This window comes from Bos grunniens, chromosome 2 (assembly GCF_055505025.1).
Source record: "Bos grunniens cultivar Pamir isolate PY7600 chromosome 2, Bosgru_T2T1.0, whole genome shotgun sequence".
Taxonomy (NCBI): Eukaryota; Metazoa; Chordata; class Mammalia; order Artiodactyla; family Bovidae; genus Bos; species Bos grunniens.
Genome location: NC_141166.1, coordinates 16684079 through 16700344, shown reverse-complemented (window position 1 = coordinate 16700344; position 16266 = coordinate 16684079). Strand labels below are relative to the sequence as shown.

General features: G+C 54.8%; 2 protein-coding genes across 2 annotated transcripts; both read left to right on the top strand.

Annotated features, from left to right (window-relative positions):
• The first annotated feature begins 316 nt into the window (after positions 1-316).
• Positions 317-3334, top strand: LOC147377656 (intestinal-type alkaline phosphatase-like). The gene is made up of 11 exons (XM_086363354.1): positions 317-498; positions 579-695; positions 810-925; positions 1115-1289; positions 1368-1540; positions 1792-1926; positions 2015-2087; positions 2187-2321; positions 2405-2596; positions 2820-2936; positions 3042-3334. The coding sequence occupies exons 1-11, from the start codon at positions 432-434 to the stop codon at positions 3332-3334; spliced, it is 1593 nt and encodes a 530-aa protein (XP_086219480.1). The 5' UTR covers positions 317-431.
• Positions 3335-5870: 2536 nt separating this feature from the next.
• LOC147377655 (intestinal-type alkaline phosphatase) lies at positions 5871-9674 on the top strand. Its single transcript, XM_086363339.1, has 11 exons — positions 5871-5984; positions 6064-6180; positions 6295-6410; positions 6601-6775; positions 6855-7027; positions 7287-7421; positions 7509-7581; positions 7681-7815; positions 7899-8090; positions 8314-8430; positions 8536-9674. The coding sequence occupies exons 1-11, from the start codon at positions 5918-5920 to the stop codon at positions 8835-8837; spliced, it is 1602 nt and encodes a 533-aa protein (XP_086219465.1). The 5' UTR covers positions 5871-5917; the 3' UTR covers positions 8838-9674.
• Positions 9675-16266: the final 6592 nt, after the last annotated feature.

Sequence of the window (16266 nt, the reverse complement as noted above, 5' to 3'; positions counted from 1 at the left end):
AACACTGAACACGTGAAGGAAGGAGAGATGGTTCTCCCACAGGACTTGGTGAGCAGAGGGCTGGGAGGAGCCTCAGTCAGGACCTTGAAAATGTTCCTCAGGCCTAAGACATCTGCACCCTAATCCCCACCCCACCCTGAGGAGACAGCTGGGGACCATCCTGGGAGGGAGGGACCTGAATCCTCAGGACCCCTACTGGCTCAGCTACACCCACCACATGCCCCTGGCAACAGGACTCAAAGTCATAGGGCAGGTGAGGGGCAGGGTGTGGCCACCCGCGAAACTGGGAGGGACAAGGAGACTTTAATAGCAGGGATTTCAGCCCGGACAGCTAGTACTGACCTGGTACCTGGTGTCCCAGCCTTGCCTAAGACCCAGGGCAAGCCTTGCCCTCCCCAGGTCCCATCCTGACCCTCCGCCATCACACAGCCATGCAGGGGGCCTGCGTGCTGCTGCTGCTGGGCCTGCAGCTACAGCTCTCCCTTGGCCTCATCCCAGGTAATCAGGCAGCTCCCGGCGCCCCCTACTCACAGGTGACGGCCCCAGGCTGACCTGACCAACACTCTCCCCTTGGGCAGTCGAGGAGGAAGACCCCGCCTTCTGGAACCACCAGGCAGCCCAGGCTCTTGATGTGGCTAAGAAGCTGCAGCCCATCCAGACAGCCGCCAAGAATGTCATCCTCTTCTTGGGGGATGGTGAGTGCATGAGGCCAGCCCACCCCCTGTCCCCTGACAGGCCTGGAACCCTGTGATGCCAGCTGACCCAGGTTGGCCCCAGGAACTCAGACCTGAGACACTGTGTACCTTCAGGGATGGGGGTGCCTACGGTGACAGCCACTCGGATCCTAAAGGGGCAGATGAATGGCAAACTGGGACCTGAGACACCCCTGGCCATGGACCAGTTCCCATACGTGGCTCTGTCCAAGGTAAGGTCAACTGTCCAAGGTAAGGTCTACACTAGAGGGGTGGGTGTGGGCCTAAGGAGCAGGGTAGGAGGGAAAGCCCCAGGAGGGTCTGGGGCTGAGATAGGGGCTGGGGCTGTAAGGATGGGCCCAGGGGCTGGGGCAGGAGCTGGGTGTCTACCTCAGCAGAGCTGAAGCCATCTATGCTCCCAGACATACAACGTGGACAGACAGGTGCCAGACAGTGCAGGCACGGCCACCGCCTACCTGTGTGGGGTCAAGGGCAACTATAAGACCATTGGTGTAAGTGCAGCCGCCCGCTACAACCAATGCAACACGACAAGTGGGAATGAGGTCACGTCTGTGATGAACCGGGCCAAGAAAGCAGGTGGGCTTGGGCGTCAGCTTCCTGGGCAGGGACGGGCTCAGAGACCTCGTGACCCACCGTCACCTCTGCCCCGCTCAGGGAAGGCAGTGGGAGTGGTGACCACGTCCAGGGTGCAGCACGCCTCCCCAGCCGGGGCCTACGCGCACACGGTGAACCGAAACTGGTACTCAGACGCCGACCTGCCTGCCGATGCCCAGATGAACGGCTGCCAGGACATCGCCACTCAGCTGGTCTACAACATGGATATTGACGTGCGACACGATGAGCACAGGGCGGGGCTGGGCAGAGGGGGTGGGACACTCTCAACACAGTCCCAGGCAACCCACAGCCCTGGGGTCTTGAAGGATCTCCATGGGTTTGTGGGGGCGAGGAGGGGCACCCTGTAGGAGTTACAGGTGGGAATAGACCATCCCACAGACCTGGTGGAGGAGGTAGGGGCTGTGTAAGAGGAGTGAAGGGCCAGCCAGGCCCCTAACCCACCTGCCCTAATCTCTGGCTCCAGGTGATCCTGGGTGGAGGCCGAATGTACATGTTTCCTGAGGGAACCCCAGACCCTGAATATCCATATGATGTCAATCAGACCGGTGTCCGGAAGGACAAGCGGAATCTGGTACAGGAGTGGCAGGCCAAGCACCAGGTGATGGGGGCTCACAGGTGTGGGGGGTACAGAGGGGCCGGGCCTGGGGTGTCGGGCTATGGGCTGAGGCCTGGTTCTGCCCTCCCAGGGAGCCCAGTATGTGTGGAACCGCACGGCGCTCCTTCAGGCGGCTGATGACTCCAGTGTAACACACCTCATGGGTAACGAACCCTCTCACAACCACTGTCCTCCCCGGGATGGGTGCCACAGGCCACCCCCGTCCTCAGCTTGAGGGTCACCACTGCTCCCCTTTCCCACAGGCCTCTTTGAGCCGGCAGACATGAAGTATAATGTTCAGCAAGACCACACCAAGGACCCGACCCTGCAGGAAATGACAGAGGTGGCCCTGCGAGTGCTGAGCAGGAACCCCAGGGGCTTCTACCTCTTTGTGGAGGGTGAGTGGCAGCCCCTTGGGGAACAGAGGCGCGATGAGGGCCATCAGGGCAAGTTTGGTATCTTATATGTGACCTTCTTGCAGGAGGCCGCATTGACCATGGTCACCATGAAGGCAAAGCTTATATGGCGCTGACTGATACAGTCATGTTTGACAATGCCATCGCCAAGGCTAATGAGCTCACTAGCGAACTGGACACGCTGATCCTTGTCACTGCAGACCACTCTCATGTCTTCTCTTTTGGTGGCTATACACTGCGTGGGACCTCCATTTTTGGTAAGCCCAGGGAGAGTGGCAGGTCGTTGCCCCTAAGTTACGAGGCACAAAGTGCTCTGAGCCAGTTCCCTCATCTGTCTAGTGGGGTAGTAACAGCAACTGCCCTGCATCGCTCTGGTGAGGATTAAGTCACTGAACAGACAAGACCTGCCTAGGCTCTGCACACAGGGGGAGCCACAAAGGCTAGGGTCAGTGTGATCACGGGGTCCCCTCTTCCCTGAAGGTCTGGCCCCCAGCAAGGCCTTAGACAGCAAGTCCTACACCTCCATCCTCTATGGCAATGGCCCTGGCTATGCGCTTGGCGGGGGCTCGAGGCCCGATGTTAATGACAGCACAAGCGGTAAGTGTAGTAGGTGGGGCGCTGGGAGGTGGGGACCCTGGCCATGAACTCTAGGGAGGGGAAAGCTGCCTCCCTTGTCACATTAACTCCCCACCTTCTGGCCAGAGGACCCCTCGTACCGGCAGCAGGCGGCTGTGCCCCTGTCTAGTGAGTCCCACGGGGGCGAGGACGTGGCGGTGTTCGCGCGCGGCCCGCAGGCGCACCTGGTGCACGGCGTGCAGGAGGAGACCTTCGTGGCGCACATCATGGCCTTTGCGGGCTGCGTGGAGCCCTACACCGACTGCAATCTGCCGGCCCCCGCCAGCGTCCCCGACGCCGCGCACCTGGCGGCCAGCCCGCCTCCACTGGCGCTGCTGGCTGGGGCGATGCTGCTGCTGCTGGTGCCCACCTTGTACTAACCCCCACCAGTTCCAGGTCTCGGGATTGCCCGCTCTCCTGCCCAAAATCTCCCAGCTCAGGCCCTACCGAAGCTACCACCTCAGAGTCCCCACCCCGAAGTCCTATCCTAGCTGCCACTCCTGGAGACCCGACCCGGCCCTACCACCAGAGTTTCACCTTCCAGCATTGAAGGAGCCTCAGCTCACAGCCCTTCAAGGCCCAGCCTATCCCGGAGGCTGAGGCTCTGATTTCCCTGTGACACGCGTAGACCTACTGCCCGACCCCAACTTTGGTGGCTTGGGATTTTGTGTTCTGCTACCCCGAACCCCAGTAAGGGGGCTCGGACCATCCAGACTCCCCACACTGCCCACAGCTGAGGACCAGGCTGGCACGGTCCCAGGGGTCCCAGGCCCGGCTGGAACCCACACCTTGCCTTTCAGGCAACTCTGGGACTCTGGGGTTTCCGGGAGGCGTGGCTTCTTAGGAGGCGTGGCAACTGAGGAGACATGGTACCCAAGGAGGCGTGGCTCCTGGGGAGCTATGGCTTCCGGTCCTCTTGGAACCCACCCTGTGGGCACTTGGCCGGCCACGGAGACATCTGGGGTCAGGAGCCCCGGGGAACCCTGGACAGAGCCTTCAGCAGCCCCTCCTAGGAACCCAGGGTACCATTACAGAGAGGAGACAGCAACACAGAGGAGAGAAGACTTGTCCCAGGTCCTTCAGCTGCTCTGAAGGTGGCCCCGGTGTCCATTCCAGGCTGGGAGATCCCAGGAACAGCAGGAGAGCTGGGGGTGGGGACACAGGCCCCGCCCTCCTGGGCAGGAGGAAGCAGCCCTCAAATAAACTGTTCTAAGTGTGATACAGGAGTGATACGTGTGGGAAGAAAAACCCTTAGGTGGGGGCACAGAGTGTGTGTCTGTGTGTGTGGTGGGAGGGGTGATTCACATCAATAAGTCAGAGAGGCTGATGAGGGGCCGACACTGAGCAAAGACCAAAGGTGGTGAGGGCGGGAGCAACGCAGAAGGACAGCGGTGCAAGGGTCCCGAGGGGGTCAGCAGGGCCAGGTGAGGCCAGCGGCTGGACCAAGTTGGGGCTTTCCCCTCCACCGAAGCTTTCACCTTCTCTGAAAACAGAGAGACAGTCCTCAGCCCCAGTCCTCACCCTTCCTACCTCCCTGCCTGATGCCCAGGCAATCATCTGGTGGCGTGTCACCTCCCTGGTCCCATGAGTTCCACTAGATGTGGCCCTCAAGAAAAAGGGCTTCCCTGTTGGCTCAGCTGGTAAAGAATCCTTCAGCAATGTAGGAGACCTGGGTTCGATCCCTGGGTTGGGAGGATACCCTGGAGAAGGGAATGGCTACCCACTCCAGTATTCTTGCCTGGATAATCCCCATGGACAGAGGAGTCTGGCAGGCTGCAGACCATAAGGTAGAAAAGAGTCAGACATGACTGAGCAACTAAGCACAATATTCCACTGGATATATCATACTTTGTTCATCCATTTGTCTGCTGTGGATGGTTGAGTGGCTTGTGCCTCTTGGCTACTGTGAGTAATGCTACTAAAATGTGAGTGTGCAAATACCTCTTATAGATCTTGATTTCAATTATTGGGGATACACACCCAGAAGTGGGATTGTTGGATGTGAGAATGCTTTTTGAACCCAACCTGGGGTTACTGAAACCCTAGCTCCTTATCAGAAGCTGTTCCTGTGAGTGTGTGTGGCCTGTGGAGAGAACAGACTCACCTCTGCCTTCCATTTACCTCTCCAATGGAGCAGAGGTCAACTTCAGTTAATGGGGCACTGGGCCCACGGCTGTCGACCCGTTACAGGCACCTTACACACACACACACACACACACACAAACAGCACTGCAGACCCAGCACTTCAGTAACTGAAGACACAGACAAGGCCCCCGCTCTGCTGTCACCTCCAGTCCCATCCTTCTCCACAGCAGAAGCTGGGCCCAGGCTCCCATGTGCCCCCACTAGCCCAGTGCCCACACCTCCTGCCCAGGTCAAGTCTGGTGAGGAGCTGTGCAGGGGGCAGGGCAGACAGGCCTCCCCATGGATCTCTGTCTCAGGGCGCCAGGGAACTAACCCAGGCCCCTGGCCCAGGCTGTGTCCCTAAGCACTGGGAACCAAACCAGGCCAAGGCTGAGTCTCAGAAAACACTGAACACGTGAAGGAAGGAGAGATGGTTCTCCCACAGGACTTGGTTAGCAGAGGGCTGGGAGGAGCCTCAGTCAGGACCTTGAAAATGTTCCTCAGGCCTAAGACATCTGCACCCTAATCCCCACCCCACCCTGAGGAGACAGCTGGGGACCATCCTGGGAGGGAGGGACCTGAATCCTCAGGACCCCTACTGGCTAAGCCACACCCACCACATGCCCCTGGCAACAGGGCTCAAAGTCATAGGGCAGGTGAGGGGCAGGGTGTGGCCACTCGGGGAACCTGGGAGGGACAAGGAGACTTTAATAGCAGGGACAAAGTCTATCTAGATTTAAGCCCAGGCAGCCAAGCTGCAGCCGGTCCCTGGTGTCCCAGCCTTGCCCTGAGACCCGGCCTCCCCAGGTCCCATCCTGACCCTCTGCCATCACACAGCCATGCAGGGGGCCTGCGTGCTGCTGCTGCTGGGCCTGCAGCTACAGCTCTCCCTAGGCCTCATCCCAGGTAATCAGGCGGCTCCCAGCAGCCCCTACTCACAGGGGCGGCTCTAGGCTGAACTGACCAACACTCTCCCCTTGGGCAGTTGAGGAGGAAGACCCCGCCTTCTGGAACCGCCAGGCAGCCCAGGCCCTCGATGTGGCTAAGAAGCTGCAGCCCATCCAGACAGCCGCCAAGAATGTCATCCTCTTCTTGGGGGATGGTGAGTACATGAGGCCAGCCCACCCCCTGTCCCCTGACAGGCCTGGAACCCTGTGATGCCGGCTGACCCAGGTTGGCCCCAGGAACTCGGACCTGAGACACTGTGTACCTTCAGGGATGGGGGTGCCTACGGTGACAGCCACTCGGATCCTAAAGGGGCAGATGAATGGCAAACTGGGACCTGAGACACCCCTGGCCATGGACCAGTTCCCATACCTGGCTCTGTCCAAGGTAAGGGCCAAGTGGCCTCAGGGTGGTCTACACCAGAGGGGTGGGTGTGGGCCTAGGGAGCAGGGTAGGAGGGAAAGCCCAGGAGGGCTGGGGGCTGAGATAGGGGCTGGGGGCTGTGAGGATGGGCCCAGGGCCTGGGTCAGGAGCTGGGTGTCTACCCCAGCAGAGCTGAAGGCATCTCTGTCCCCAGACATACAACGTGGACAGACAGGTGCCAGACAGCGCAGGCACTGCCACTGCCTACCTGTGTGGGGTCAAGGGCAACTACAGAACCATTGGTGTAAGTGCAGCCGCCCGCTACAACCAGTGCAAAACGACACGTGGGAATGAGGTCACGTCTGTGATGAACCGGGCCAAGAAAGCAGGTGGGCTTGGGCGTCAGCTTCCTGGGCAGGGACGGGCTCAGAGACCTCAGTGGCCCACCGTGACCTCTGCCACCCTCAGGGAAGTCCGTGGGAGTGGTGACCACCACCAGGGTGCAGCATGCCTCCCCAGCCGGGGCCTACGCGCACACGGTGAACCGAAACTGGTACTCAGACGCCGACCTGCCTGCCGATGCCCAGATGAACGGCTGCCAGGACATCGCCGCACAGCTGGTCAACAACATGGATATTGACGTGCGACATGTTGGGCACAGGGCGGGGCTGGGCACAGGTGGTGGGGCACACTCGCAGCACAGTCGTAGGTAACCTCCAGCCCTGCGGTGTTTCAGGGTTTTCATGGGTTTGTGTGTGTGTGTATGTGTGGTGGGGTGGCACCATGTAGGAGGTGGGGACAGGCCTTTCCCACAGACCTGGTGGGGGAGGTAGGGGCTGTGTGAGAGGAGTAAAGGGCCAGCCAGGCCCCTAACCCTCCTGCCCTAATCTCTGGCTCTAGGTGATCCTGGGTGGAGGCCGAAAATACATGTTTCCTGTGGGGACCCCAGACCCTGAATACCCAGATGATGCCAGTGTGAATGGAGTCCGGAAGGACAAGCAGAACCTGGTGCAGGCATGGCAGGCCAAGCACCAGGTAATGGGGGCTCACGGATGTGGGGATACAGTGGGGCTGGGCCTGGGGTGTCGGGCTATGGGCTGAGGCCTGGTTCTGCCCTCCCAGGGAGCCCAGTATGTGTGGAACCGCACTGCGCTCCTTCAGGCGGCCGATGACTCCAGTGTAACACACCTCATGGGTAACGACTCCACCCACCCTCACTGTCCTCCCCAGGATGGGTGCCACGGGCCACCCCCGTCCTCAGCTTGAGGGTCACCACTGCTCCCCTTTCCCACAGGCCTCTTTGAGCCAGCAGACATGAAGTATAATGTTCAGCAAGACCCCACCAAGGACCCGACCCTGGAGGAGATGACGGAGGTGGCCCTGCGAGTGCTAAGCAGGAACCCCAGGGGCTTCTACCTCTTTGTGGAGGGTGAGTGGCAGCCCCTTGGTGAACAGAGGTGTGATGAGGGCCATCAGGGTGGGTTTGGTATCTTATATGTGACTTATCTGCAGGAGGCCGCATTGACCACGGTCACCATGATGACAAAGCTTATATGGCACTGACCGAGGCGGTCATGTTTGACAATGCCATCGCCAAGGCTAATGAGCTCACTAGCGAACTGGACACGCTGATCCTTGTCACTGCAGACCACTCTCATGTCTTCTCTTTTGGTGGCTATACACTGCGTGGGACCTCCATTTTTGGTAAGCCCAGGGAGAGTGGCAGGTCGTTGCCCCTAAGTTACGAGGCACAAAGTGCTCTGAGCCAGTTCCCTCATCTGTCTAGTGGGGTAGTAACAGCAACTGCCCTGCATCGCTCTGGTGAGGATTAAGTCACTGAACAGACAAGACCTGCCTAGGCTCTGCACACAGGGGGAGCCACAAAGGCTAGGGTCAGTGTGATCACGGGGTCCCCTCTTCCCTGAAGGTCTGGCCCCCAGCAAGGCCTTAGACAGCAAGTCCTACACCTCCATCCTCTATGGCAATGGCCCTGGCTATGCGCTTGGCGGGGGCTCGAGGCCCGATGTTAATGACAGCACAAGCGGTAAGTGTAGTAGGTGGGGCGCTGGGAGGTGGGGACCCTGGCCAGAAATTGTGGGGAGGGGAAGGCTGCCTCCCTTGTCACATTAACTTCCCTTCTTCTGGCCAGAGGACCCCTCGTACCAGCAGCAGGCGGCCGTGCCCCTGGCTAGCGAGACCCACGGGGGCGAGGACGTGGCGGTGTTCGCGCGCGGCCCGCAGGCGCACCTGGTGCACGGCGTGCAGGAGGAGACCTTCGTGGCGCACATCATGGCCTTTGCGGGCTGCGTGGAGCCCTACACCGACTGCAATCTGCCAGCCCCCACCACCGCCACCAGCATCCCCGACGCCGCGCACCTGGCGGCCAGCCCGCCTCCACTGGCGCTGCTGGCTGGGGCGATGCTGCTGCTGCTGGCGCCCACCTTGTACTAACCCCCACCAGTTCCAGGTCTCGGGATTTCCCGCTCTCCTGCCCAAAACCTCCCAGCTCAGGCCCTACCGGAGCTACCACCTCAGAGTCCCCACCCCGAAGTCCTATCCTAGCTGCCACTCCTGCAGACCCGACCCGGCCCCACCACCAGAGTTTCTCCTCCCAGCAGTGATTCACCTTCCAGCATTGAAGGAGCCTCAGCTCACAGCCCTTCATGGCCCGGCCCATCCCCGAGGCTGAGGCCCTGATTTCCCTGTGACACCCGTAGACCTACTGCCCGACCCCAACTTCGGTGGCTTGGGATTTTGTGTTCTGCCACCCTGAACCTCAGTAAGGGGGCTCGGACCATCCAGACTGCCCCTACTGCCCACAGCCCCACCTGAGGACGAAGCTGGCACGGTCCCAGGGGTCCCAGGCCCGGCTGGAACCCACACCTTGCCTTTCAGGCGACCCTGGGACTCTGGGGTTTCCGGGAGGAGTGGCTTTCGGGAGGCGTGGTTTCCGATGGGGCGTGGCTTCTTGGAAACGTGGCTCCCGCCCCTGGAACCCAACCTGTGATCATCTGGGGCCCAAGGAGACGTCTCAGCCCAGGAGCTCCGGGGGACCCTGGACAGAGCCCTCAGCAGCCCCTCCTAGGAACCCAACAGTACCATTACAGAGAGGAGACAGTGACACAGAGGAGAGGAGACTTGTCCCAGGTCCCTCAGCTGCTGTGAGGGCGGCCCTGGTGCCCCTTCCAGGCTGGGCATCCCAGTAGCAGCAGGGGACCCGGGGGTGGGGACACAGGCCCCGCCCTCCTGGGAGGCAGGAAGCAGCTCTCAAATAAACTGTTCTAAGTATGATACAGGAGTGATACATGTGTGAAGAGAAGCCCTTAGGTGGGGGCACAGAGTGTCTGGGTGAGGGGGGTCAGGGTCACATCAGGAGGTTAGGGAGGGGCTGATGAAGGGCTGACGTTGAGCAAAGACCAAAGGCAACTCAGAAGGACAGTGGTGCAGGACTGGGTGTGGTCAGCAGGGGGACTGGTTGGGGGAGCCTGGCGGGTCAAGAGGGTCAAAGCCGAGAGAGTGGGAGGACCGGGGATCAACTGGAATTTCATCCAGAGTGTGGGAGAGGGGTGGAAGACTCTGAGCAGGGACATAACAGGACCGGAAGACTCTAGAAAATACCCTGCTGACCTCTGAGTAGGGAAGACTATTCTATTTCTTTTTCTGTTGTGCGGGTGTAGGTGGGAGCTGGGAAACCAGAGAGGAAGTACGGACTCCTAACATTTCTGACCTCTGTCTGAAAATATTCAGGAGCACCCACGCCAATATAAAAACACTGAGTATGTGAGAGTGAAAGTGTTAGCCACTCACTTGTGTCCACCTCTTTTGCAACCCCATGGACTGTAGCCTCCCAGGCTCCTCTGTCCATGGGATTCTCCAGTCAAGAAAACTGGAGTGGGTTGCCATTTCCTGCTCCAGGGGATCTTCCCTACCCATGGTTTGAACCCGGGTCTCTTGCATTGCAGGCAGATTCTTTACTGTCTGAGTCATGTAACCCACCCCACAGACACATTCCAAAGAATTTTATAGGATTGAAGACAGCCACATTTTCCAATACATTTTACAAAACTACAGATTTCTTTGTACTTTTACAAAGTTGCAGGGAAAGCATTTTGCCCTCACTAGAAATGTTAGTATGACTGAATGTGCTTCCTTATTTACTAAAATTTTGATTTCGCACTGTAAAACTTCAATCTGAAGGCCAGGCTCTCAGGACAGTTTGCTTCAACTCTGATTTTTAGTGACTGTCACAAACCATGGAGCTGAATGGAAGGAGGGCTTTACTAAATTACTGGACTGGTTTTTACACTCCACCCACCAACTGTGCAAAGGCATTTTGTTACAATACAGCTTGTGTGGTTCAACCTTCTCTGTTGTCAGTTAGCTGGTCCAAAAAACCAAAGGGAAAGAGCTGCTTGTTTATGTTTCATAAATGGATTCAACTCCCAAGGAAACTCTTCATTTTCAAACCACAGGTTTGAAAAACAGATTATTCTGGAATTCGTGGTGATGGTCACACAACTTTGAATATTCTAAAAAAAAACTGCAGAATAGTACACTTGAAAAAGGTGAGTTTTATCATACATAAATGAAACCTAACTTACAAAAACAGTTTCTGTTTCCAAGCTTTTAAAAAGTGTGTAGGTCCAAGTGTTGGCACAAAATCATGTCCATGGACACATTTTCAAGCATCAGTTCTAAAATCTTTACCATGAAGGGGCAGATGCAGAGAAAGTATGCTTATTTTTTTCAAGCTTTTGTTTTTAGTGCTTAAGACTGATAATTGCTGATAAAATAAATTTTTACATACCAGGTATGGGGAACTCATTCTGTCTTACACGAGTTCACTTGATTTTTGGCCTATCAAATATACTTTGTACATCTAATTTAATTCTTAAGAAAAGGGCACATTGAGTAGGCATAAAGAATGTTCAAGTTAAAAAAAATTAAAAATTCCTCCCTTTCTGGGACACCAATCCTGGTCCAATCCTGGGACTCCCTCCCCAGCTGCCAAGGCCATACTGACTCTCTTTATGTGCTGATCTGATTTTTTTTTTCAAACCTTGAAGGAATGTATTCATGACTTGTTTTATTTCTTTGTTCTGACAATATGTAAAACCATGCTGAAATCCATGCTTCTCCGGAGCAGTTTCTTCCAGTTTCCCCCAGACAGCAGGCTGTCTTCCAGGTTATAGTCCTTAGTTTGGCTCAAATAAAACTTTACAATTCCTACTAACATTATGGATTGTTTATAGATTATTTCTGTCAACATGCTTGTCACCTAGAGAAATATCAGCACGTTGAATTTTAAGAAGGAAAGGGAGTCAGGAAGAAAGAGGGCAGAAGGACTCATGCCAGCCCCCTTCAATATCTTGCCATAAAGATGGCTCATTCTGTGGGGTTAATCTGGAACATTCTCAAGGTCACACTCAATCCCATTACCAAGACTATCATGAAGCTTCTCCCTTACTCAGACAATCTTGGTTTTAGAAAGTGAACACCATGGATGGCTCCTATTGCATTTTATGTGCTCTCGAGGCTTCTAGTTCTTTCCTGCAATGGTTTGACCAGAGATAGCCTTTGCAGGTTCTGCTGCCTCTGCAGCTTTTATCATCCAGAATCATTTTTTTTTTTTCTTTAAATGCTTCCCAACTCTTTTCTCCGCCATCCTGTGTGTGGTTGAATTTGCACCTCACCACATCTTCTCACAAGACTTTCAGTCTCAAGAGATTCCTGGTCAAGATACAAAAGCAGAGTCATCCCATTCTCAATGGATTCAAATGAAAACTGGCAATAAAATCAGGTACACCTCCAAGAGAAGACGTTGGAGGAGAACCAAGCTGAGTCTACAAGAAGCCTCACACAGGAATGCACACATTCATACTGTGTTAAGGCCTGACTCATTTGAGAAGACCCTGATGCTGGGAAAGATTGAGGGCAGGAGGAGAAGGGGACGACAGAGGATGAGATGGTTGGATGGCATCACTGACTCAATGGACATGGGTTTGGGTGGACTCCGGGAGTTAGGGATGGACAGGGAGGCCTGGTGTGTGTGGTTCATGGGGTCGTAAAGAGTCGGACACGACTGAGCGACTGAACTGAACTGAACTGAAGGTCACCTACACATCAACCAACCAAATCACAATAATGAGACCATCACTGCTGTCTGAACAGCTCATGGGAGAGACGGAATGCTTGGCTCCTGATGTTTGCTCTTTCCTCACTAGCATTCTTTGCAGCTCAGGAATAAATAAGTGAAAGCTTTGTTGGAAAAAAATCCTTCCCACTAGCTGTTCCATCAATGGATGCACTTGCACTCTTTTCCCCACATGACATTGTTTTTTATTAAACAAAGTATGAACTGTTGGAAATACATCTTCCCTGCCACATCTTTCCTTTAGTGGATCATACACACACAAAGTGGTCTGTGTATTTCATTATTGGAACAGAATCCAGCAAATACCTTAAGCTGAGATGTGTAGAAACATCTGTACTTTCAGCCAACTGACTGTATAGCAAACCTCCCACACTGGGTAATTTGCTCTAACACTTTTTCTTCAATCTACAGCAATGTTTTCTCTACATCTTCCAAAGGTATTTGCTGACAAAGAAATGCCTTTCGGTTTTTCGACAGATCATTTTCTGTTCATTGTTTCTGCCATTTTTACTGCAGCAGAAAGAATAAATGTTTGCCTGGTGGTAGGTGTTTTTCGTCTTGTCCTATTATGCAAGAAACTTTAAAAGAGCCTTCCAAATATTTATCATTGCTTAGGGAAATATCAAAAAGTACGAGGTAGAACAGCACATCACTTTAAACATCACGGGGAAAAAACTGTGGGGGGGTTGTCTTCATGTCCTGAAAGCTAAGGTTTTAAATGCCTTGCAAACCAGAGAGGTTCATGCTGTTATTGAGACTATCTCAAGGTGCCCCCAGAGCAAACCAATGATGATGGAGGTAGGGGTGCTTCAAACAGTTTGGTTTTGTTTAATGTTTTATGTTTGGGGCTGACTTCCCGTCAGCTCTGTACCATGGGTGATGAGCATGTGTCAGGAGGGAGGAAGTAGCAACCACTTAACCTGGTATGGATTACAAGTATTATTTGCAGTCTCTTTACAAGAAATTTTTGTAAGCCCACTTGATTTCTTGGGAGGAATCATTTGTTTAAAACTACATTAGATCATATAATCTATAGATCTACTTAGCTAGACACACTCAACTTACTCAGCCTCAATCCACCAGAAGTGAGCAAATGAGAAAGGAACACAGCGTCAGCCCCCTGCCTGAAGTGCCCACATTCTCTTCCCAGGACACCTGCCAGCCATGCTGGAGGGTGGGGGCCTGGTCAAAACCATTGCAGATAGAGAAGAGATAGATAACTTTTTTTTTTTTGACTGCACAGCATGTGCGATCTTAGTTACCCAACCAAGAATCAAACGTGTGCCCCGTGTAATGGAAATGCAAGGTCCTAACCACTGGCCTGCCAGGGAAGTCCCCAGATAGAAAATTCTATTTGAGCCAAGTGGAGATTATAACCAAGTAGGAAGTCTTTCCGAAAACTCCAAGGACTGCTCCCACACATTTTTCAAATAAAGGATCATACATTAAGAGGAGACAGCCATATTTTACACAAAGTTCACCTAAAGATGCAGAGTCCAGACAAGCACATACATAGTGAGCAACAGGTCCCAGAACCCCTTATGGGATTGGGAAAGAAATGTAATGTACTAGGAGTTACGCTGCCTGTGTCAGAAAAAATAAAAAACAACACTGATCTTCATGACAGAGCAGGCACTTGCAGCTTCAAGAAGGTCGGCTTCATGTATAATGCAGATGCAGGCTGCACACTAGGGAGGGCCCACTACGGGCAGGGAATGCATTATGCTTAGATTGCCTTGCCCTGCCCCCAACATAAATTTTACTTCATCAGGATGAAGGTTCCAGGATGGAGTGAAAGTGAAAGTTGCTCAGTCATGTCTGACTCTCTGCAACCCCATGGACTATACAGTCCATGGAATTCTCCAGGCCAGAATACTGGAGTGGGTAACCTTTCCCTTCTCCAGGGGTTCTTCCAAACCCAGGGATCGAATCCAGGTCTCCTGCATTGCAGGTGGATTCTTTACCAGCTGAACCACCAGGGAAACCAGGGCTGATGGCCCAGGTTTGTGGCAAGGCTGGAATGAGATAAAGCCTGGAAGAGCTGGACACACGTTAGGCACTCTGGAAGGACTGATGTCCCTTCAACCAACCAGTTGAGATCTGAGTGGGAGACCAGTCATCCTTGGGCCCCAGACAGAACTCTCTCTTTGGGGGAAAAAAAAAATTTATTTGGCTGTGTTGGGTTGGCTCTTACAGTATGGGCTCAATAGTTGCAGGATGTGGGCTTAGTTGCTCCTCAGCAGCAAATGGGATCTTAGTTCCCCAACCACGGATAAAACCTACATCCCTTGCACTGCACGGTGATTCTTAACCACTGGACCACAAGAGTAGTCCCCCAGACAGGACTCTTAAGATCAACAATTCCTGATGACTACAGGTGCATCACTCCCTGCAAAGTTCAGACTGGGCTCTAGGGGGCGCCCCAGGTTCAGTCCCAGCCAAACCTGTAGCCCAGCCCAGCCCTGGTTTCTGGAGTCCCTCCTTCCCTCCGACCCAACCCCAACCCCTGGTCCCTGCACCAAGCCCAGCGGGGCTCTGGTGACCACACAGGATGCTTCCTGATGGGTAGGCACAGGTGCTGCCTGGAAATCTCGGGAGACCTCAGACGAAATGACCTTCATCCTGACCTTGTGGCCGATGCTCCCATCTGAGGCTGTGATCTCCCCTGTGTCTCCCGACCTGCTCAGCATCTGCATGACCAGCCGTTGTCCCTTTCAGGATGCCTCCCCCATCCCTGTCTCCAGTAGGGGTGGGGTTGGGGATCCAGAGACCTGCAGGAAGCTGAGTCATATTCTTAGTCTCACACTCTGATCTAAAGTGACCCAGGGCCTGCTTCCTCCAGGTGAACAGAGCTTCAGGGTCGATCCTGCACACACGCCAGGCCACAGCCCAGAATCCCCTCAACATCCCCTTGCCACCAGGGATGCCCAACCTGTGCCAACATGCCTGGCATGGTGCCCAGGAGCCAGTTGTGTGTCTCTGGAGCCGCCCCTCGGGACGAAATAGCTGCCCCACCATCCAGATGTTGAGGCCACCATCCACCTCAGTAGGGAGCATCCAGCTCTTTGAGGGTTCTAGCCCTTTCCCCCTTTTATGTCCCCAGTAAGAAGTGCTTTTACTAGTCATAAACACACAATGGAACTCTATTTGTAAGAATTAAAGACATGTCACTCTTTTTTTTTTCCTGCATGAAAACAGGTTATTTATTGGTGAGATAATTAGAAAAGCTCACTAGATGTCCCAGTTCCTGGTCATCAGCAGCAGGGCACCCCCTCCGCCCCCACCCCAGCCGGGGCTCCTCGAGTGACAGGAAAGTCATCTCCTTCAGACCTCTGTCAGTGGTGACCGCCATGGTCTGGTCCCATGGGAATCTAGGAGGGTTTTTTATTACTATTTACACAAAGTAGACCAGGAGAGACGCGGCTTTGCAGCACTACAGGACTGCGGCTTGGGGATCTAAGCTGCCTGTTGCCCAGTGAATTGGCCTGAGTGGCAGCCAGAGGCTTGCAGGTCCGGGCCCAGCTGAGGTCTGGGGGGGGGGCAGGCACCATGTCCTTTTCCTCTGACCCGGTGAGCTCATGCTGGCTCGCAGCCCGACTGCAGGGCTGCTCAGAGGGCTGGACCCGAGGGATGGGAGGTGTGTCCCCTGCAGCCCCTGCAGTGGGAGCCCCCCACCCTGTGCAGGAGGCAGGGAGCGTGGGGAGGAGGGAGGCATCCATGGGCCTG